Here is a 19811-nt window from a genome sequence, read left to right on the forward strand (position 1 = left end):
GTGAGGAGAGCTCCTTCCCTCTCCTGAAGAAACCCACCCTCGACCCATCTGAAGTCAACAACTACAGACCTGTCTCTCTCCTTCCTTTTCTTTCCAAAACTCTTGAGCTATCTTTAACCAAGTGTCCTCCTATCTCCACAGTAACAACCTTCTTGACCCTCACCAGTCTGGATTCAATGGTGGCCGCTCAACAGAGACTGCCCTCCTTGCTGTCTCTGAGCAACTTCACATTGCTAAAGCAGCCTCTCTCTCATCTGTCCTTATCCTTCTAGACCGTTCTGCGGCATACATATGGTATTTTTGTAGTTTGGCTTTCTTGAAGAAATGTTACTTTCTTGATTCTTATTGTTTTGAGTTTGTACTCATGGTTGAATACAATTATTGTAAGTCGCTTTGGATAAAAGCGTCAGCTAAATGACATATAATGTAATGAGAGAAAGCACAAATACTCCAGAAAAGGATCAAAGTACAGTATATATGTACAGTATATAACTGTACTTTGATCCTGTACTGTACTGTACTTTGATATGAAAATACATGCATATATCCAGACGGGACACACATTTATACATAAATAATTTGTACATACACATATTTATATATACACAGATACATATATATATATACATATACACATATTTCATTATATATATATATACATTTGAACGACTCCTTGTCTATTAGAGAAACTGGGACCTAAATGCTACCAGGCTACATGAGACGCACACACTCGGGCGAATCCTACTCCTGTTATTATTGTATACGTCTTGAACATGTCTGAGTGGAAGGCATCTTTAATTGCCGGACATGATTGAAACCTTATATTCATCACGTTCTGTTAAAATAGTTTCTGGGTCATTTAGCTTTGCTGGCATTCCGCGCTATATATTTTTTGGGCCAAAGAAAAAACAGAATATTTTATTTTGAAAGGAGTGGCCGGAAGAGGCCCCGTGTGGGAGTGTCACAGGGTGCCAGAGTGAACGCCCGTTGTATGCGGCTTTCTACACAGCGCTGAACCGCAGGCTACCGAGACCAACTGAACGGTGACAGGCCCGTTATTATACCCGCTTTATTCTCACTTTGTACCGGCTGTTCGCGTGTGTGGAGACCGGAGCCATGGCTAGCCGCTTTCTGTGGTCCCTCTGCCTGCTGCTGGCGCTGCTGTTGCCGCTCGGAGGTAAGGCTTTGTCCCGCACGCCCCGGCGGATCCACATGTTCCGCCTTTTGTGCCCCACTTTGATTCAAGGCCGAGTAACGGTCCACCGGCCTGGAGGCAGACGTGAGAGAGCCACATGCCCATTCAGATAATACTCTTTTATTAGCTGTACACGCGCTATAGGTTTATTTAAGTGAGCTGAAATCAGTTATTGTTGCTGCATTTTTGTTCCAGATATTACTGATGCTGATTACCAGCAGTAATATATACAGTAATTACACATTATTACATTAAGTGGAATTATTCCATCGAGTTTCTTCCAGTAGATCCAGTAATTTTAGTCATTAATATTAATATATGAATTATGAGTTATTATAGATCAAAGTAATGTGGCACCACCCACAGCATCCTCCCTGTCTGTCTGGGTTGCAGCAGCATGTGCCCCACAGACAATGATGTCACTCTCGGTGATGTTGATTAATATGAAAAGTTGGTCACCTAAAAAGGTGAATAATTTGAGAGTAAATGTCTTAGTGCTGCATCACCGAGGCACCTGTTCTCACACCCACTGGTCTGCAGTGTGCAGACAGCCAGGTGCAGACAGCAGCGTGCAGACAGCCAGGTGCAGACAGCAGCGTGCAGACAGCCAGGTGCAGACAGCAGCGTGCAGACAGCCAGGTGCAGACAGCAGCGTGCAGACAGCCAGGTGCAGACAGCAGCATGCAGACAGTCAGGTGCAGACAGCAGTGTGCAGACAGTCAGGTGCAGACAGCAGTGTGCAGACAGTCAGGTGCAGACAGCAGTGTGCAGACAGCAGCATGCAGACAGCCAGGTGCAGACAGCAGCGTGCAGACAGCAGCATGCAGACAGCCAGGTGCATCGTGTTTGATTGTGCTGTGGGAGGATTCTGCTTTTCAAAGTTCTGCGTGATGACCTATAGTGTTTATTATGAGGGTGGACTTAAACTGGGGAAAATGATTTTCCCAATCAGTTGTCGGCAAGTAACTGCAATGCTCTGATGCAAATGATTTAGCAAATTATGTGAATACATTTTGGCACGCCAAGGTGGGGGGTTTAGGTTTAGGCATACGATTGAAAATGCTATTGAAAGTATAATACAAAAATACAAGGTTAATATGAGTTTGTCGGGGTTGGATGTTGGCACAATTTCCGTCTCAGCTCAGGACTGCTGTGGATTTGTATCGCCTGATACCTGGACTCTTGGTATCCATCATTATCCAATGTTTAAAAGAAGTACACCTCAATTGGAGCTCATTTTACCAAAGTTGGTAAAATGTTGGTAAAATGTTGCTGTTATTCACCTAAAAACTGCAGCACCTGTATCAGTGTGCATTGGTCCCATCGGGCCCAGACCTGTGACACTGGCAGTAATTGGGCGGGGCCCTTGGAGGACGAATGAGGTTCGCTTCTGTTTGTTCGGCTCTGCTTTTGTGTCCCGTCTGGTAAATGATCTCTGTTCTGCAGTCCAGACGACAAATAGAGCGGATTAGTGCACCGAGGGCCCAGTCTGGCACCATCTGTGTGACACAGTTGCACCAGCAGGGACTGTAAAACTGTTCCCTGACATGGTCCCACCTCTACAAAAAGTTTAAATCAAAGAGACCAGTGTGAATCCTTTTTGCTTTTTATGTGTTGGATCAAGTTTAACGTGTTTGTTTCCTCTGTCTCTCTGGGCTCTAGTCCTTTCTCAAGGCTTTGACCTGGCCGACGCTCTGGATGATGGCAGTGAACCAGGTAAGGACAACAGATCGCCATTCGTCTTGTGCATTTCTCCATTTCGGGGTTCCCTATAGATCTTTTTACACCCGGCGTCAATGAAACCATGCGTGTGTGTGATGGTGATGGAAGTTGCGTTTTTAGCGAGCTTTAAACATTGAATAAAAACGGCTACCAAAATCAAAATGTCCTGTTGTTGCACGTTTGTTTGTCACTATCAATGAATCCAACATCAGACTTAGGTTTATCCAGCCTTTATTTTACTTTAAATAAGAGAAGATCATTTATTTATAATTAGACTATGTATTATCTATACTTAATCAGTTAATTTTGAAATCTGTAATAATAAATATTGTTCAGATGTTATTCAATTGAACCTTCTTTATTTAATTTGACAGTTGTTGACTACATACAGACAACTGTTGGCTACTTCAATACATATGGCACAAAATCATAGAGTGCAAAATTTGACATTATTGTGATGTTCCGGACCTTTGCATGAGGAAATTCTCTCTAACTGGACCTCGCTTTATTTGAGTTGAATACCCCTGGCGTAGACAATAAACACGGATGAGTCTACAAGCAACCACGGACGCATTGGACTACCACTGGACCGTTTGTGACGTCCATTTTAACCTCTTGAGGCTATGTCCTGGTGTTCGACGTCCTGCACGTGAACGCAGACGACGGCGTTGGAAGCATCTGGCGATTTGTATGCTAGCTGGTGCAACGTTACATACTCTGTGTCTTCACCGAACATGAGTATATGTGGCCACTAAATATCGGGCCACTTGCTAACTGGAAAGTCCATTTGTTTAGGTTGCTTTCTCCATCTTTGGTGGCTAACGCCGTTGCATATGCAGTTACTTTATCATTGTGAGATATTCTCATGCTGAGACGATTGGAAACCTATGGCTGTCTGGAACTGGAAGAAAAATACATCCCATGTGTAGCATGTGTGCACAAAAAGTACTGTACAATATGATATCCACTATGAATAACACCAGGGAAGAGTAAAGACTTTCATATGACGATATAATTCCTCTTCGTCAACAGCGACCCCTTCACCAAAGCCAGCGAAGCCAGCAGCCCCAGCTGGAGGAACTGGAGGAGGTAGGACCCACACAGCAGCTACTGACACTGGTCATTTCATTATATAATAATTGGAGAAAATGATGTAATACAACACCACCTTAACCAGGACAAGATCGTTTTGAAGTTTGGACCAATAAGGAATCGTGGACCAAAATGTTTTTTTTAATGAGTAAAGCGCATTTTGTGTTTTCAAACTGTCATCTCGCTGTGTGTACTTATCATAACTGAAGTGGTTCTACAAATCTGTTCTGTGAATGTTCCGTGCAGACATTAAACTGGAGGACTTACAAGATCTCGATGGCACCACCACCACCACCAAAGCCCCGCCCAAGGTCGTGCCCAAAGTTTCCACAGGTACCAAGGCCCCAGTGAAGCCTAAACCCAAGCCAGGTGAGAGACTGCACCATCCTGTGTTTATAGCCAGCTTTCCTCCTGAGGACATACCACCACTGCAGAGAGCACCTCCTCTTTATTAGAAACGTACCTTTATTTCTAATTTCTACTCTGCTTCTGCTTTAATTTGCTTTTAATCAAGATTTACTCCATTTCAACCCGTAGTCTTGATCCCCGTTTTTTATACCAGTACCGGTCCCACAAGACCAGTACTGTCCAGTTAGTTCCACATTATCAGGTGTTAAGCTACACCGTCGGTGAAACTCCCTGCACAAATGTTTAAAGTAGCAGTGTGTGAGATTTAGCGGCCTCTAGTGGTGAGGCCAAATCCGCCGCTCACTCAGCCCTCCCTGCGCGTGCTGGAGAACGTAAAGTGAAAACGTGAAAGGCTCTGTCTCGAGCCAGTGTTTGGTTTGTCCATTCTGGGCTGCTGTAGAAACATTACAGTGCAACATGACAGACTTCGTGAAGAGGACCCGCTCCCTATGTAGAAATGAAGGGCTCATTCTAAGACAACAAAAACACAACAATTTCCTAATTGCAGGTGATAAAATTAAGATCTAGTTATGAATATTGTATTCCGTTTCTGACAATACACCCCCTTAAATCCTTCACACTTGTCCTTTCACATTAGAAAGGTAGTACCTTTTATAGTGAAAAGGGGAGCAGGGATTAATGAGTTTCATTGGCTGTATCTTAACAGTGACAAAGCAGAAGCAGCAGAAATGCACATATTATATTATATTAACAGCAATATCAATGCACATAGAACATTTTGATTTTCTGCGGCAGCTGTCTGTGTAGCTACATGTAGCTTAGCATAGCATGAATAGATTGCAGGAGTTACACTGTATCAGACGAACACATGATATCATAAGGTTAGATAGTTCACACATGATATCGTAAGGTTAGCTGGTTCACACATGATATCGTAAGGTTAGCTGGTTCACACATGATATCATAAGGTTAGATAGTTCACACATTATATCGTAAGGTTAGCTGGTTCACACATGATATCATAAGGTTAGCTGGTTCACACATGATATCATAAGGTTAGCTGGTTCACACATGATATCGTAAGGTTAGCTGGTTCACACATGATATCATAAGGTTAGATAGTTCACACATTATATCGTAAGGTTAGCTGGTTCACATATGATATCATAAGGTTAGCTAGTTCACACATGATATCATAAGGTTAGATAGTTCACATATGATATCATAAGGTTAGCTGGTTCACACATGATATCATAAGGTTAGATAGTTCACACATGATATCATAAGGTTAGCTAGTTCACACATGATATCATAAGGTTAGCTGGTTCACACATGATATCATAAGGTTAGCTGGTTCACACATGATATCATAAGGTTAGATAGTTCACATATGATATCATAAGGTTAGCTAGTTCACACATGATATCATAAGGTTAGATAGTTCACACATGATATCATAAGGTTAGATAGTTCACACATGATATCATAAGGTTAGGTAGTTCACACATTATATCATAAGGTTAGCTGGTTCACACATGATATCATAAGGTTAGCTGGTTCACACATGATATCATAAGGTTAGCTGGTTCACACATGATGTCATAAGGTTAGCTAGGTCACACATGAATATATATATATATTATTTATCCACCTTTAACTGAAGAGTCTCGTAGGTCTTTTAATTTCTCTCATTACAGTCTCAGTTTATCTGTTGTAATACATCTTTTAATTAAGACTCCTGCTTTTGCCTTTATTTTGCAAAAACATTGATCGCCGACCTTTTGACCTCTACAGCTGCGGATGACTTTGACCTGGGTGATGCCTTGGACCCCAACAATGACATTGGTGGCAAGGATAAAAACAAGGGGCAGGGAGGTGGGTCGGAGTGTCTCCCATAGGACTAGCATCATTTTAAAGGGATTTCATGTGGGATTAAAGCCACTCTGTGTAGAATATGAACAATCTATGACATCAGAATAAATGATGATTTACAAGATGTACACATAGTGGCTTTAAGTGATAGTAAGTCATTCTCTGCAGTATATTTAGGGCATTTTCAATTAATTTGCATGTGATCAGATCATAAAGAACCCTCGCCCTTAATAAATATACTGCAGTCGAAACCTATCCACTCATCTGTGTCTCCATTCAAGTTCCCAGTACTCCCAGCATTGCAGTATTGAGACAAAACTCTGAAAGAAGGACTTATAGTAGATATAAGATTAGTCAATATTTTTTCAATTCAATTCAATTCAGTTTATTTTGTTTAGCCCAATATGAAGGTTTCTTCCCTTTTTTCCCTGTCAAAGGTTATTTTTGGGGAGTTTTTCCTGATTCGATGTGAGGTCCTGGGACAGGGATGTCGTATGTGTACAGATTGTAAAGCCCTCTGAGGCAAATTTGTAATTTGAATATTGTGATAAAGTTCTTTATTTTCTGTAATGCAATTAAAAAAACAAAAATGTCATGCATTCTGGATTCATTACAAATCAACTGAAATATTGCAAGCCTTTTATTCTTTTAATATTGCTGATTATGGCTTACAGCTTAAGAAAACTCAAATATCCTATCTCTAAATATTAGAATATTTCCTCAGACCAAGTAAAAAAAAAAGATTTATAACAGCAAAACAAAATCAAACATTTGAAAATGTCCATTAATGCACTCAGTACTTGGTTGGGAATCCTTTTGCACGGATTACTGCATCAATGCGGCGTGTCATGGAGGCAATCAGCCTGTGGCATTGCTGAGGTGTTATGGATGCCCAGGATGCTTCAATAGCGGCCTTTAGCTCATTTGCATTGTTGGGTCTGGTGTCTTTCAGCTTCCTCTTCACAATACCCCACAAATTCTCTATGGGGTTCAGGTGAGGGGAATTGGCAGGCCAATCGAGGACAGTAATGCCATGGTCAGTACACCAGTTACTGGTGGTTCTGGCACTGTGGGCAGGTGCCAGATCATGCTGGAAAATGAAATCCTCATCTCCATAGAGCTTTTCAGCAGACGGAAGCATGTAGTGCTCTAAAATCTCTTGGTACACAGCTGCATTTACTCTGGACTTGATGAAACACAGTGGACCAACACCAGCAGCTGACATGGCTCCCCAAACCATCACTGACTGTGGGAACTTCACACTGGATTTCAAGCAACTTGGATTTTGCTCCTCTCCAGCCTTTCTCCAGACTCTGGCGCCTTGACTTCCAAATGAAATACAACACTTGCTTTCATCTGAAAAGAGGACTTTGGACCACTCTGCAACTGTCCGGTGCTTCTTTTCCATAGCCCAAGTCAGACGCTTCTTCCGTTGTCTTGAGTTCAGAAGTGGCTTGACCATGGGAATACGGCTATTGTAGCCCATTTCCCGGACACGTCTGTGAACAGTGGCTTTTGATACCTGGACTCCAGCTCCAGTCCACTGTCTTTGAAGCTCCCCCAAATTCTGGAAGCGACTCTTATTCACAATGCTGTTAAGGCTGCGGTCATCTCTCTTGGTTGTGCAGCGTTTCCTGCCACATTTCCCCCTTCCAACAGACCTTTTGTGGATGTGCTTTGACACTGCACTCTGTGAACAGCTTGCTCTTTGAGAACTTTCTTTTTGTGTCTTACCCTCCTGATGGAGGGTGTCAATGATGGTCCTCTGGATAGCAGTCAGATCAGCAGTCTTCCCCATACTTGTGAGTTTGTTTACTGAACCAAGCTGAGTGTTTTTCAAGGCTCAGGAAACCCTTGCAGGTGTTTCGAGTAAATTAGACGATTCAAGTGATTAGTTGAATACCCTACTAGTATACTTTTTCATGATATTCTAATATTTAGAGATAGGATATTTGAGTTTTCTTAAGCTGTAAGCCATAATCAGCAATATTAAAAGAATAAAAGGCTTGCAATATTTCAGTTGATTTGTAATGAATCCAGAATGCATGACATCTTTGTTTTTTTAATTGCATTACAGAAAATAAAGAACTTTATCACAATATTCAAATTTTCTGAGACAGTCCTGTACATCCCTGTCCCAGGACCTCACATCCAATCAGGAAAAACTCCCAAATAGAAAAAAAACTTTCACAGGTAAAAAAAGTGAAGAAACCTTCAGGAGAGCAACAGAGGAGGATCCCTCTCCCCGGATGGACAGATGCAATAGATGTCATGTGTACAGAATGAACAGCATTTACAAAGTTACATAAATACATTACATGAATATGACAATGTATGAATGGAACTCCAATCCATGAAACAGAAGGAGGTAGAGAGGAGGGGGGGCGGGGCGCATCAGCAGGGCCAACGCGGGAGGCCGGCTCACCAGGCATCAGACACCTCCAGGTCCAATGGACCCTATGAGACGTGAAGTCACAACGACTCCGGGGAGGAAGCAGAGTTAATAAGGTGCAATGGAGAGATGTAAATTCATCCATAAGGAGAGAGAGAAGATGAGATAGGTGCTCAGTGTATCCTAAAACATCCCCCAGCAGCCTATAAGCCTATAGCAGCATATCAAGGGGCTCGACCAGGACAAGCCTGATTCAGCCCTAACTATAAGCACTATCAAACAGGAAAGTTTTAAGTCTAAAAATATTAATTCCAAAGCTCCAAAAAAGAATGTGAACTTCAGACAGTTTCTGAGGCTTTATCAGCTCAATTGACCCCACAGTCTGCGTGAAGAAGTACTCTGTTGTTTAGGGCTACAGAAGAACTAAATGACAACGGACATGTGGAGAGAGGGAGCTCATTGTTCTTCTTCTTCTGTTCATCATCCCCTCCCACTCTGCTGATGGAGCAACACTGTCGCGCGCATGCCGCTTCTACATACCAAAATAGAAGTTCATATTCGTCCATCACCATATGATTTTAAAACATTTTGTATATTTCATTCTATATTTATATATTTTCTGTCAAATAATGTGTTTGTAGGTTTGTGACGTGATCTTGATTCTATGAATGAAAGGCATCATTGTTATTCACGCTAAAATGTACCATGATGTCAAATATGTCATGTTTACCTCGTATTAGACCGATAAATCCGCCGATATCTGCACATCACTAATTGTGTATATGACAGCCGATGTGAAAACAACACACAAAAGTTGAAAAAAATAAAATATATATATATTATTTTAATATATATATATTTGTTATCGGATTTTTAAATACTGCAAAATATCGACACATGACCGGCCTCATTATAATGAGTATAAATTCACTTCAACAAATCACTTTTAAAAAAGGTACAGGAAACATAATTCATAAACGATCATGTGAATATATACAGTGTAAATATTATGTGCAAAGCATATGGATGTTTCAATCAGTGGCTCAAATCTGGATGAAATCGGTTTCAATGAAGCCAGTCACGACCCGATCCCACCACTGCCTTCTTCCTCGTCCCTCCATCGTCTCGCCATCATCTGCTCACCAATCTTTCTGCGACCAGTTCACACTGGAACCCAATATCGGCCACGTTTGAAAGACAATATGAATAGCCAAACAAAGAAACTAAAATCAGATTTGAGCAACAAATCGAAGTGCAGCACTAAGGCTTGCAGCGTGAACGCAGAGTCTCAACAACCTGGACGGAAAACCCAACAGAGCAGCTTCAGTTTCCTGTACCTTTTAACTTCCAGTTTATCGTGTATGAACTGTTAAAATCTTCCTCACCGATTATCTGGTCTCTTTCAGGTGGATTTTCTGACGACGATCTGTTCGATGTCGGCAAAGACAATACCTACAAACCTGACAAAGGCAAAGGTAATGTCTGCGCCTTTATAGAAACCCAGGTTTCACCCAGCAGCTGAGGGAATGTAACCCTGCCATGTGGTTTCCACAGGTGGGCGTCCCAGTGGTGACAAAGATCAAATAAACCAGTATGACGACAACACTGGTGGGTTTTCTCCGTCGCTAGTGTTTGTTCGCTATATACAGTATACATCTATATAAATATATAATTATATGTGTGTGTGTTTGCAGAGACCACAGCAGAAGTGGGCACCATTGCAGGGATCGTTAGTGCGGTTGCTATGGCGCTGGTGGGCGCAATCAGCAGCTACATTTCCTACCAGAAGAAGAAGCTGTGCTTCGGTTTACAACGTAAGGCTACTTCACTACAGGTGTTTTGAGCTGAGGACATTGACCTCACCAGTGTTTCACTACTGCTGCCAGTACAGCTAAAAATGGCAATGAAGGACTGTGCCCGGTTACACCGTGATATATTTAACCCAAACCTGATTCAATTTAGGTACGACTTAGTACCTGTAGGATTGCAGCATTACGATTGCAGCAGCAGCAATCCTACAGCTATATATATATATATATATATATATACATAAACATATATTTTGCGCCTCTAAGACTGTACTCTTTTGAAGTGATGCTAGCTTGGAACTACCTTCTATAGTCTATTGCTCTTGGTTGAACTGCATAGCTTAAATGGTGCCACCTGATTTACTAACAGTTTGAAACAAGCTAGCTAACTAAGAACTAATTAACGTTACGACATTTCATTTAATGAAAAGCTGCGGCTAGTAACACTAAATGTGTTGCTTTGTGACAGAGAGCCTGAATACTGACATGGTGAAAGCTGAGAACCCTGAGGCAGTGGTGGCTACAGAACCTCAAGGTAAGCACTTCTCTACTGCACTCCACTCACTATCTACTGCACACCCGGTTCCAGACTCATCTATCACTTTAGAAAGCCCAAATATAAAACAATAGATCTTTTTTCTAGGAAAATATAGAAAACATTTCCTTTTACCTGATGCAGCCAATCACTTTATAACTCCAGTAGCAGGCACCACGACACCGGCACTCTCGCATTCTCTTCACTTAAACACCTGCACTTCTCTACAGTGTAACATTCTTTAAGGTGTAACACAAGTCATTCTTTAAGGTGTAACACAAGTCATTTTTGAAGTTGTAACACAAGTCATTCTTTATGGTGTAACACGAGTTACAAAACAGGTAATTAGAAAAAGGCATGGGGGATCCAAACAGTGTAGCAGGAAAACATGCAAGGGATCAGCACTCTCTCATTCTCTACGTTGTAACACGGGCACTCTCTTGTTCTCTTAGTAGTAATACCAGCACACTCTCATTCTCTACTTTTTAACACCTGCACTCTATTTCTCTACGTTGTAAGACCGGCACTCTCTTGTTCTCTAAGTAGTAATACCAGCACACTCTATTTCTCTACGTTGTAACACCTGCACACTCTTTCTCTACGTTGTAACACCTGCACTCTCATTCTCTACTTTGTAACACCGGCACTCTCATTCTCTACTTTGTAACACCGGCACTCTCATACTCTACTTTGTAACACCGGCACTCTCATTCTCTACTTTGTAACACCGGCACTCTCATTCTCTACTTTGTAACACCTGCACTCTCATTCTCCACTTTGTAACACCGGCACTCTCATTCTCTACTTTGTAACACCTGCACTCTCATTCTCCACTTTGTAACACCGGCACTCTCATTCTCTACTTTGTAACACCGGCACTCTCATTCTCTACTTTGTAACACCTGCACTCTCATTCTCCACTTTGTAACACCGGCACTCTCATTCTCTACTTTGTAACACCTGCACTCTCATTCTCCACTTTGTAACACCGGCACTCTCATTCTCTACTTTGTAACACCTGCACTCTCATTCTCCACTTTGTAACACCTGCACTCTCATTCTCTACTTTGTAACACCGGCACTCTCGTTCTCTACGTTGTAACACAGGCACTCTCTTTGTCTACGTTGTAACACCTGCACTCTCTCTTTCTCTACTTTGTAACAGCGGCACTCTCGTTCTCTACGTTGTAACACCAGCACTCTTGTTCTCTAAGTAGTAATACCGGCACTCTCGTTCTCTACGTTGTAACACCGGCACTCTCTCGTTCTCTACGTTGTAACACCAGCACTCTCATTCTCTACGTTGTAACACCGGCACTCTCATTCTCTACTTTGTAACACCGGCACACTCTCGTTCTCTACGTTGTAACACCAGCACTCTCTCGTTCTCTACGTTGTAACACCAGCACTCTCGTTCTCTACGTTGTAACACCAGCACTCTCGTTCTCTACATTGTAACACAGGCACTCTCGTTCTCTACGTTGTAACACCGGCACACCCTCGTTCTCTACGTTGTAACACCTGCACTCTCGTTCGCTACGTTGTAACACCTGCACTCTCTCTTTCTCTACGTTGTAACACCTGCACTCTCTATTTCTCTACGTTGTAACACCTGCACTCTCATTCTCTACTTTGTAACAGCGGCACTCTCGTTCTCTACGTTGTAACACCAGCACTCTTGTTCTCTAAGTAGTAATACCGGCACTCTCGTTCTCTACGTTGTAACACCGGCACTCTCTCGTTCTCTACGTTGTAACACCAGCACTCTCATTCTCTACGTTGTAACACCGGCACTCTCATTCTCTACGTTGTAACACCGGCACTCTCATTATCTACGTTGTAACACCGGCACACTCTCGTTCTCTACGTTGTAACGCCGGCACTCTCATTCTCTACTTTGTAACACCGGCACTCTCGTTCTCTACGTTGTAACATCGGCACTCTCTCGTTCTCTACGTTGTAACACCAGCACTCTCGTTCTCTACATTGTAACACCAGCACTCTCGTTCTCTACATTGTAACACAGGCACTCTCGTTCTCTACGTTGTAACACCGGCACACCCTCGTTCTCTACGTTGTAACACCGGCACTCTCTCGTTCTCTACGTTGTAACATCGGCACTCTCTCATTCTCTACGTTGTAACACCGGCACACCCTCGTTCTCTACGTTGTAACACCTGCACTCTCGTTCGCTACGTTGTAACACCGGCACTCTCGTTCGCTACGTTGTAACACCTGCACTCTCGTTCTCTACGTTGTAACACCTGCACTCTCGTTCGCTACGGTGTAACACCTGCACTCTCGTTCTCTACGTTGTAACACCTGCACTCTCGTTCGCTACGTTGTAACACCGGCACTCTCGTTCTCTACGTTGTAACACCTGCACTCTCGTTCGCTACGTTGTAACACCTGCACTCTCGTTCTCTACGTTGTAACACCTGCACTCTCGTTCGCTACGTTGTAACACCGGCACTCTCGTTCTCTACGTTGTAACACCTGCACTCTCGTTCGCTACGTTGTAACACCTGCACTCTCGTTCTCTACGTTGTAACACCTGCACTCTCGTTCGCTACGTTGTAACACCGGCACTCTTTTGTTGTCTGCTAACTGCTGTCAAACACAAACAAGGACACGCCACTCTGGCCAGCTTAAATAAAAAGCAGCACCTTTGATATTTCCGCTAAGACCATTTATATTCCTTTTAATAATAAGAGACAATTAACAATATACATTGCTATCACACTTACTCCATATTAACTGATTTGTATAAACTACCGTCTTTTTTTTTTTGTCTTTGCAGTCCAACAGACTCTCCTGGAGCCACCCAATGCTGAACCACCCACTGAAGAGAATGCTGTGTAGTGTAACACACTCACACACAGGTCACCAACCAACATCTGCTCTTTCCCAAACATTCCCCACATAAGCCCCCTGCACACACACACACACACACACACACACACACACACACACCATTGTGTAGCATGTCCTGGTTGATCTTGCAGCTCTGTGCTGTAAACATTGGGATTTGTAGTCCTTTTGCACAGATTCTTTTTAAATTCTCAGCTGTAAACATGACCAACAGTGTATCGAACCTTGCTAAATGTACGTATATATACTGTAGTTATTTATTTTTTACGGTTCGAACACCACTGACAATGTTGGTCTTCATTCCGTAATCCAGCCTTCAGCATGTACTCAGAGTTGAGTTGTAGCATTCTGCTGAGCTCCAAACACAGGGAAGTTGGAATACTGGAAAAGAAAATAGTGGTTAGTCTTATTATACATTGGAGAAAGAAACTCTTCTGAGCTTCTCTGGGTGTGTGTCGAGCTTCTTTGAGTTCACAGGGAGTCACTGTAGTGAGCTGGATTTCGAGCGGGTTAAGTTTACAGATTGATTTGATTTAATTTTAGGACACTGATTTGTGACTTGATTGTGGCATGATTAGAGCTGAATTGTATGTGAACCAGGGAGTGCTGTGAGACACCGCCCAGTCTTCTCTTCTTTTTTTCTCCAGAATAATGAAAGTCGTGTTCCAGCTATCAGCAATATCTCATTTCCTGACTTTGAATGGAATTTAGCAGTTTCCCCCTTTTGACACATACCTGATGACTTGTAGATGTCACTTTTGTTGATGCAGTGAAATCAAATGTAAACTGTAACAACACTGTACAGAATCACAGAAGAGTGAAATGAAGAACATTTGACAATATTCCCCAGATTTCGATTCAAAGCCTTGTAGCAACTTTTAATGTAATCATTTCTGAAATGTGGTGATAAAATGTGTTAAATGGTCAGATTAGGTAGTCAACCATTATCACAGTTACCTCATAGAGGCAAGTAACACTAAGGGCAAAGCTTGGACTCAGAAATCAGGTTACGTCATGTAACTAAAAAGGATTCGGAGAGCACCGGCCTCCGCCTAGGCCTTTCCCATCAGTGAATTAAATTGCATGTATTGGCCCTGTGATTCAGATCCGTTGTTTCTTCTCCAAACTTCATGAAAATCAGCCCGGTACTTTTTCTGCTGACAAACTTGGCAGACTAACAATGTGAGTTTCTCTTATTCCTACATGTGACTTTATAATTTAATTTATTTTATTTTCAGTTGACTTTATTATCATTATGAGGTTAAAATCTGTGATTCTGATTATAATGTTATCAATAACCATTATTAATTGAAGTTTCCCCAAGAGGTTTAATTACATTTTGACCCGCTTGGAAAATGTATACGGTCCTTAAATGGGCTCCACATTTAGTCCATGAGTGGGACATACCTTATAGAACTGGACTTACTGCAGGTAGCTACTGTTTACATCATGTGACAGTTGCATCATTAGTTGCTACATGTTGCCTCATGTACACCCTCATGTTGTCCATCTTCATGTACAAAGTTGCCTTATTCAGATTTGGATCTTTTTGCAGTGGGGAAAAAATAAGGCGTCCAAACATTTGTTTCTACTTACAACCTGTGACTTTTTATAGTGTAAATATTCTTTTTTTTTCTTCTTTTTTTTATGAAAATGCCTAATTAAGGAAGCCTGGCTTGGTTTTTAAAAAGTGATGTTGAAATAGTTGTGATTAGAGTAGTTAAGTCAAGGAATAACGGGGATGGGAAAGAAAAAAAAAACTAACATGTAGCATAAAAACGATGCTAGCGAACTCAGTTCCACTGCAGCTTAAAGATGCACAGCACTTACTTCTCGCTCTCGGTTCATTTGAAAAGAGATTTTTTTTCAGTGGGAAGCTGTTTAAAAAAGAGAAAACCTCAACTCTGTTCGGCAAAAAGCTGTGACAAAGCTCTTGGACAGGCAAATAAATGTGTGAAATGTGACTTTGTGTTGAAGATACAAATGCTACATTCAGAAGCTAATATTGTTTGTGCTATGTGTTAATGTCTTGGCACTGAGGTTCTAGTGTGTGCAGAATAATTCTAAAATGTGTCTTTATCCACGGTGGCCATTTTACATTTACATTATTGTGATACGGGGAAGTAGCATTATGCTAAGATGTATAAAAGTAGCACAACTCAAAACACAAAAGCGAAAGAGAGCCTAGACGGCTATTGGCCCTAGCATAAATTGCTAATAACAATTTAAAGGAATCCTTTGGAGTTTTCCTGTTAAGAAATGTGTATCTATCCTTGAGCCATTACATACACGATAAATGCATTTACTTCCATGTAACATATAAGCTAGTTGAGCCGGCACATTGCTACATTTCTTGACCACCAACGTTGATTAGTGGATTAGCACGAAGCCGTTAGCCGGAATGTGAAGCGCATAATCAGCATATAAGGTATGCAAACAAAACAGGGACATGCTACTACAAAGCATTGCTACAGCACAACTGTAGTCAAAAGCTCCACTGGAGACCCGCTCCAGTTACGCTCCTAATGATAGGTATTCAACTGTATATACATACCTTTCACTAGGAGAGTAACATTAGAAAAACTGGTTCGGAATCCGGAAAAAGCATCACAAGTTTTGCCCAACTTATTGCAATTACAATTATCACCTCAGTATGCTTCAACCACACCGGTTTGTAATGAGGTGGAAAAACAAAAGTGGTCATACATGTTGCACCTGATGGCTGCATCCCACTGGCCAATCACTGCGTACAGTGGCAATGATTGACAGTCACCAACTCCGTGATTCCGCCGTCTGAAAAAGGGCGAATGCAAAGCAGATTTTTACTTGCATGAACGCGGTCACTGGAGTGTTTTTTGGTGTATTTTGCAACTCACAAATGTTTTTCCTGAACAGCGAATTAGAGTTTCCCAAATTTGTCGCTGAAGTTGAACCATTTAAACTAACGCATTCATTCATTGCATTTGGATGTAATCGTTCCGCTTCGCGTTCGGTCCGAACACATTGTTAGAGGATCAGACAAATGTGTTTGTTTGAAGCATGCAGAACCTTTAATGGACTTCAAAATGGCCACAATGGAACAAGATTTGAGTTGTTTGAGAAAGATGAAGTCAGAGGAGAGTTTGAATCAGTTGGCACAAAAACATTAAAAACTAGAAGTCTGCTTTAGCCGCCGCGTAGATGAAGTTAGTAGCAGTAGTTAGCTTTAGAATCTTTAATAGTGTCATGATGAGTGCTTTTTTTGTGATGGTTGTACATATTACTGTGAGCATTTCTGTCTTTGGACTATTAGCAATGTGTAAGAGAGCATATTTAAGCTCCATATTATACTCTTTAGTGTGTGTGTGTGTGTGTTTACACTCTCCGCCTGCTCTTTTTACACTTTGTACCTGACTTTGCTAATAACGGAACTTAACTTTTTGTAGATAGTTTTACTGCTTCTTTGTTCTGTGCTGCCAACGCTTTGTTGTTTGCCTGAAGATGTCTCGAGATCGGAAATCACTCACCGTTTTTCTATACCGTCTGACATTTAGTCTGTCTGTCGTTTTATAGCACCGCTCAGAATCTCTGGTGACAATTATTGAACCCTATGTGGGGGACTTGAGGTATCCCACAATGCCTCATGCCTCATTTCCACTGCGCGGTTCGGCCCGACTCGCTTTTGGTACCACGTCCTTATCTTATTGCCATTTGTAAAAATCTGGGTCTAGTGAATTTCAGAAATATCAATCGCTATTAATGCAGGATGTCCCACATCACACTAGTGACGATTCTTCCCGACCAATCAGAGGTCTGCAGTGCTTTAACACCACCCTTTAGTATCGGCTCGGCTCACATGGAACCTCGACCGAGGTGGCACCCAAAAAAAGGTACCAGTGACCAATCCACAACTTTTGCCAATTGAGAACCAAAACAGAGCGAGTCGAGTAGAGCCGTACCATGCAGTGTAAATGTGGCAGTAGAGAATAATGCTGCGTTCACGTCGCGGGTTATGGAAGCTAGCTACGGTCGGGTTTTACTAACTTGAGAACCTTCCCTCTAACAGACAACAAAAGGACAACCCTCTGTTTGGGTCACAGCACTCTATCCAAGTTGTGTTCGTCTTGTTTTGCCTGACCGGAGGCATCTTCCAAGTCCGATATTTCCGCTAACCGTTTCCCAGTCACAATTACGACGTGGGCGCTCTGCTTGACTCTTGCGCCGGTCTTTACGATTTCCACAGTTGTCATTTCAGATCGTGCTTGAACACGCGTGCCTCTTGAACCGCTCACGGTTCCTTGGCGGCGATCGGCTGGTCGATCCTCAATTAACACGTCTTTAAAAACTGCCAACCAGACGGCGATGTATTTCTGTAATGTCCAGAATAAAGACCAGTAGAATACCACGTGTGGCGTGGACGTGGCATTAGCTGTGATGGGCAATGATCTGAGTGGTGTCTGATAGAATAGTCTGTATCTACACGGAGGTGAATGCAGTATGTGTTGTATGAGCTGTGAATAGCGTTGGCGGTGTGTTCCGTATCTGACAGGATGCAGCAGTCCCGCATGAATACCACACCCCGGTCTCCTCCAACGATGCCTTGGAAAAAAGCTTTGCACCACTCCTCTAAAAGTCCTTAAACACTTTTTTAAAAAACGATCCGACTCTGGGACTTGAAGTGGTCGGAGAACCGAACTGTGCTTTGGTCGTGCGTGGATGCCGTCGGCTGTAATTCAAATGGTGCTTCTCTCTCTGCCTTACACCCTGAGCTACACCCCGCCCCGTACCCACACCGACCAACAGCCGTCCGGTCGAGCTCGGGCCCGCAGAGAGCCGATCTCCACTCAAAACTACAAACCTTTCCGTTTACTGAATGTATCACGTGTCTGAATGCGACACGGAGAAAAAACTTTCAGCTGTAGCAAAAACTTTCAGCTGTAGCAAAAACATTCAGCTGTAGCAAAAACTGCAAATTCACCAAAGATGTTGCATGAATTGAGATTGGCTTTGCCAGTATGCATTGGGACTGAACGAAAAAAATAAGGTTTTGGAATAATCGAGAAGGATTGAATGGGTTTGCTGGGTAGACGAGGATTTGATAGATCAGAGTACGGATGATAAATAATGTGTCCCGACCTGCACACCGATCACTTAGAAACACGACGCCGGGGTTATTGACACTGGACGTTGATGATTCAGTGTTGATCCACGATGCAGAGGAGCTGGTTACCAGACTGTACAGGACACGATATGATCAACATCTGTATGATCTATACAGGTGTGCGTATAAATAGTCAGCTGTAGCTGTGGAATGGTGGAGTGAAAGCAAAGGTCCAGAGAAGCAGCTGTTATGTCACTAAATAACAGGTCTGTTTTTACAAAGCGTGCTAAACATACTCAAGGCCGAGATTTCAGTTCACTTTTTAAAGTCGTCCCATCCAATTTCTGATAATGCATTATAATAATGTTAACATTGCATTATTAGGGCTGTCAAAAAAGAAAATCCAACTTTAGGAAATCCACACTAACACATATCGATTGCTTACCGTGGCAACATGAATGCAACCGTTGAAACCGAGCCTGGCCCGGTTACACCGTTAGCTCGCTTTGTAAAGTGCCTGCGTGGCGTCACATGTGACGTCGGTCACCGTGTCCCGTGAAGCCGGTCGACATCCCGGGACCCTCACGCTTTCTGTCATGGCCCTCGGAGGGGCCGGCTCTACGGAGCCACCTGTCACATACGACACAGACGCCCGTGCAGCACACTGCTCTCATACACACACACACACACACACACACACACACACACACTTTGATGCATGCTTTTCTCTACATACACTTTACTCTGTGCGTCTTCCTGACAACTGAATGTTGGAGTCTTCATGAAGTGTAACATTAGAACATTAGAAGTCTCTGGCAATGTCACAGGAACTTGTTATATGAAGCGATTCAATAAAACATTTCAAAAGACAAGAG

The 19811-nt window shown here is 42.4% G+C and overlaps 1 protein-coding gene across 4 annotated transcripts; it reads left to right on the forward strand.

Moving 5' to 3' along the window:
- Positions 1–929: 929 nt before the first annotated feature.
- On the forward strand, positions 930–19799 carry cd99l2 (CD99 molecule-like 2). 4 transcript variants are annotated; one of them, XM_034557461.1, is made up of 10 exons: positions 930–1177; positions 2858–2911; positions 3950–4006; positions 4256–4378; positions 6173–6253; positions 10049–10117; positions 10197–10250; positions 10337–10456; positions 10920–10985; positions 13786–19799. In XM_034557461.1, the coding sequence occupies exons 1-10, from the start codon at positions 1117–1119 to the stop codon at positions 13845–13847; spliced, it is 747 nt and encodes a 248-aa protein (XP_034413352.1). In that variant the 5' UTR covers positions 930–1116; the 3' UTR covers positions 13848–19799. The 4 variants fall into 4 exon arrangements, with proteins under 4 accessions (XP_034413352.1, XP_034413354.1, XP_034413351.1 ...); XM_034557463.1 differs by lacking the exon at positions 6173–6253 and having other exon boundaries at positions 947–1177; XM_034557460.1 differs by lacking the exon at positions 13786–19799 and having other exon boundaries at positions 947–1177; positions 10920–11156.
- The last annotated feature ends 12 nt before the right edge of the window (positions 19800–19811 follow it).

This window comes from Cyclopterus lumpus, chromosome 18 (genome assembly GCF_009769545.1).
Source record: "Cyclopterus lumpus isolate fCycLum1 chromosome 18, fCycLum1.pri, whole genome shotgun sequence".
NCBI lineage: Eukaryota > Metazoa > Chordata > Actinopteri > Perciformes > Cyclopteridae > Cyclopterus > Cyclopterus lumpus.

Bases quoted from the DNA above. Each gene is read 5' to 3' on its own strand.
- cd99l2 (XM_034557460.1), top strand. From the start codon at position 1,117: ATGGCTAGCCGCTTTCTGTGGTCCCTCTGCCTGCTGCTGGCGCTGCTG. The intron at 1,178-2,857 runs GTAAGGCTTTGT...TCTGGGCTCTAG, and splicing joins GCTGCTGTTGCCGCTCGGAG to TCCTTTCTCAAGGCTTTGAC. The intron at 6,254-10,048 runs GTGGGTCGGAGT...GGTCTCTTTCAG, and splicing joins TAAAAACAAGGGGCAGGGAG to GTGGATTTTCTGACGACGAT.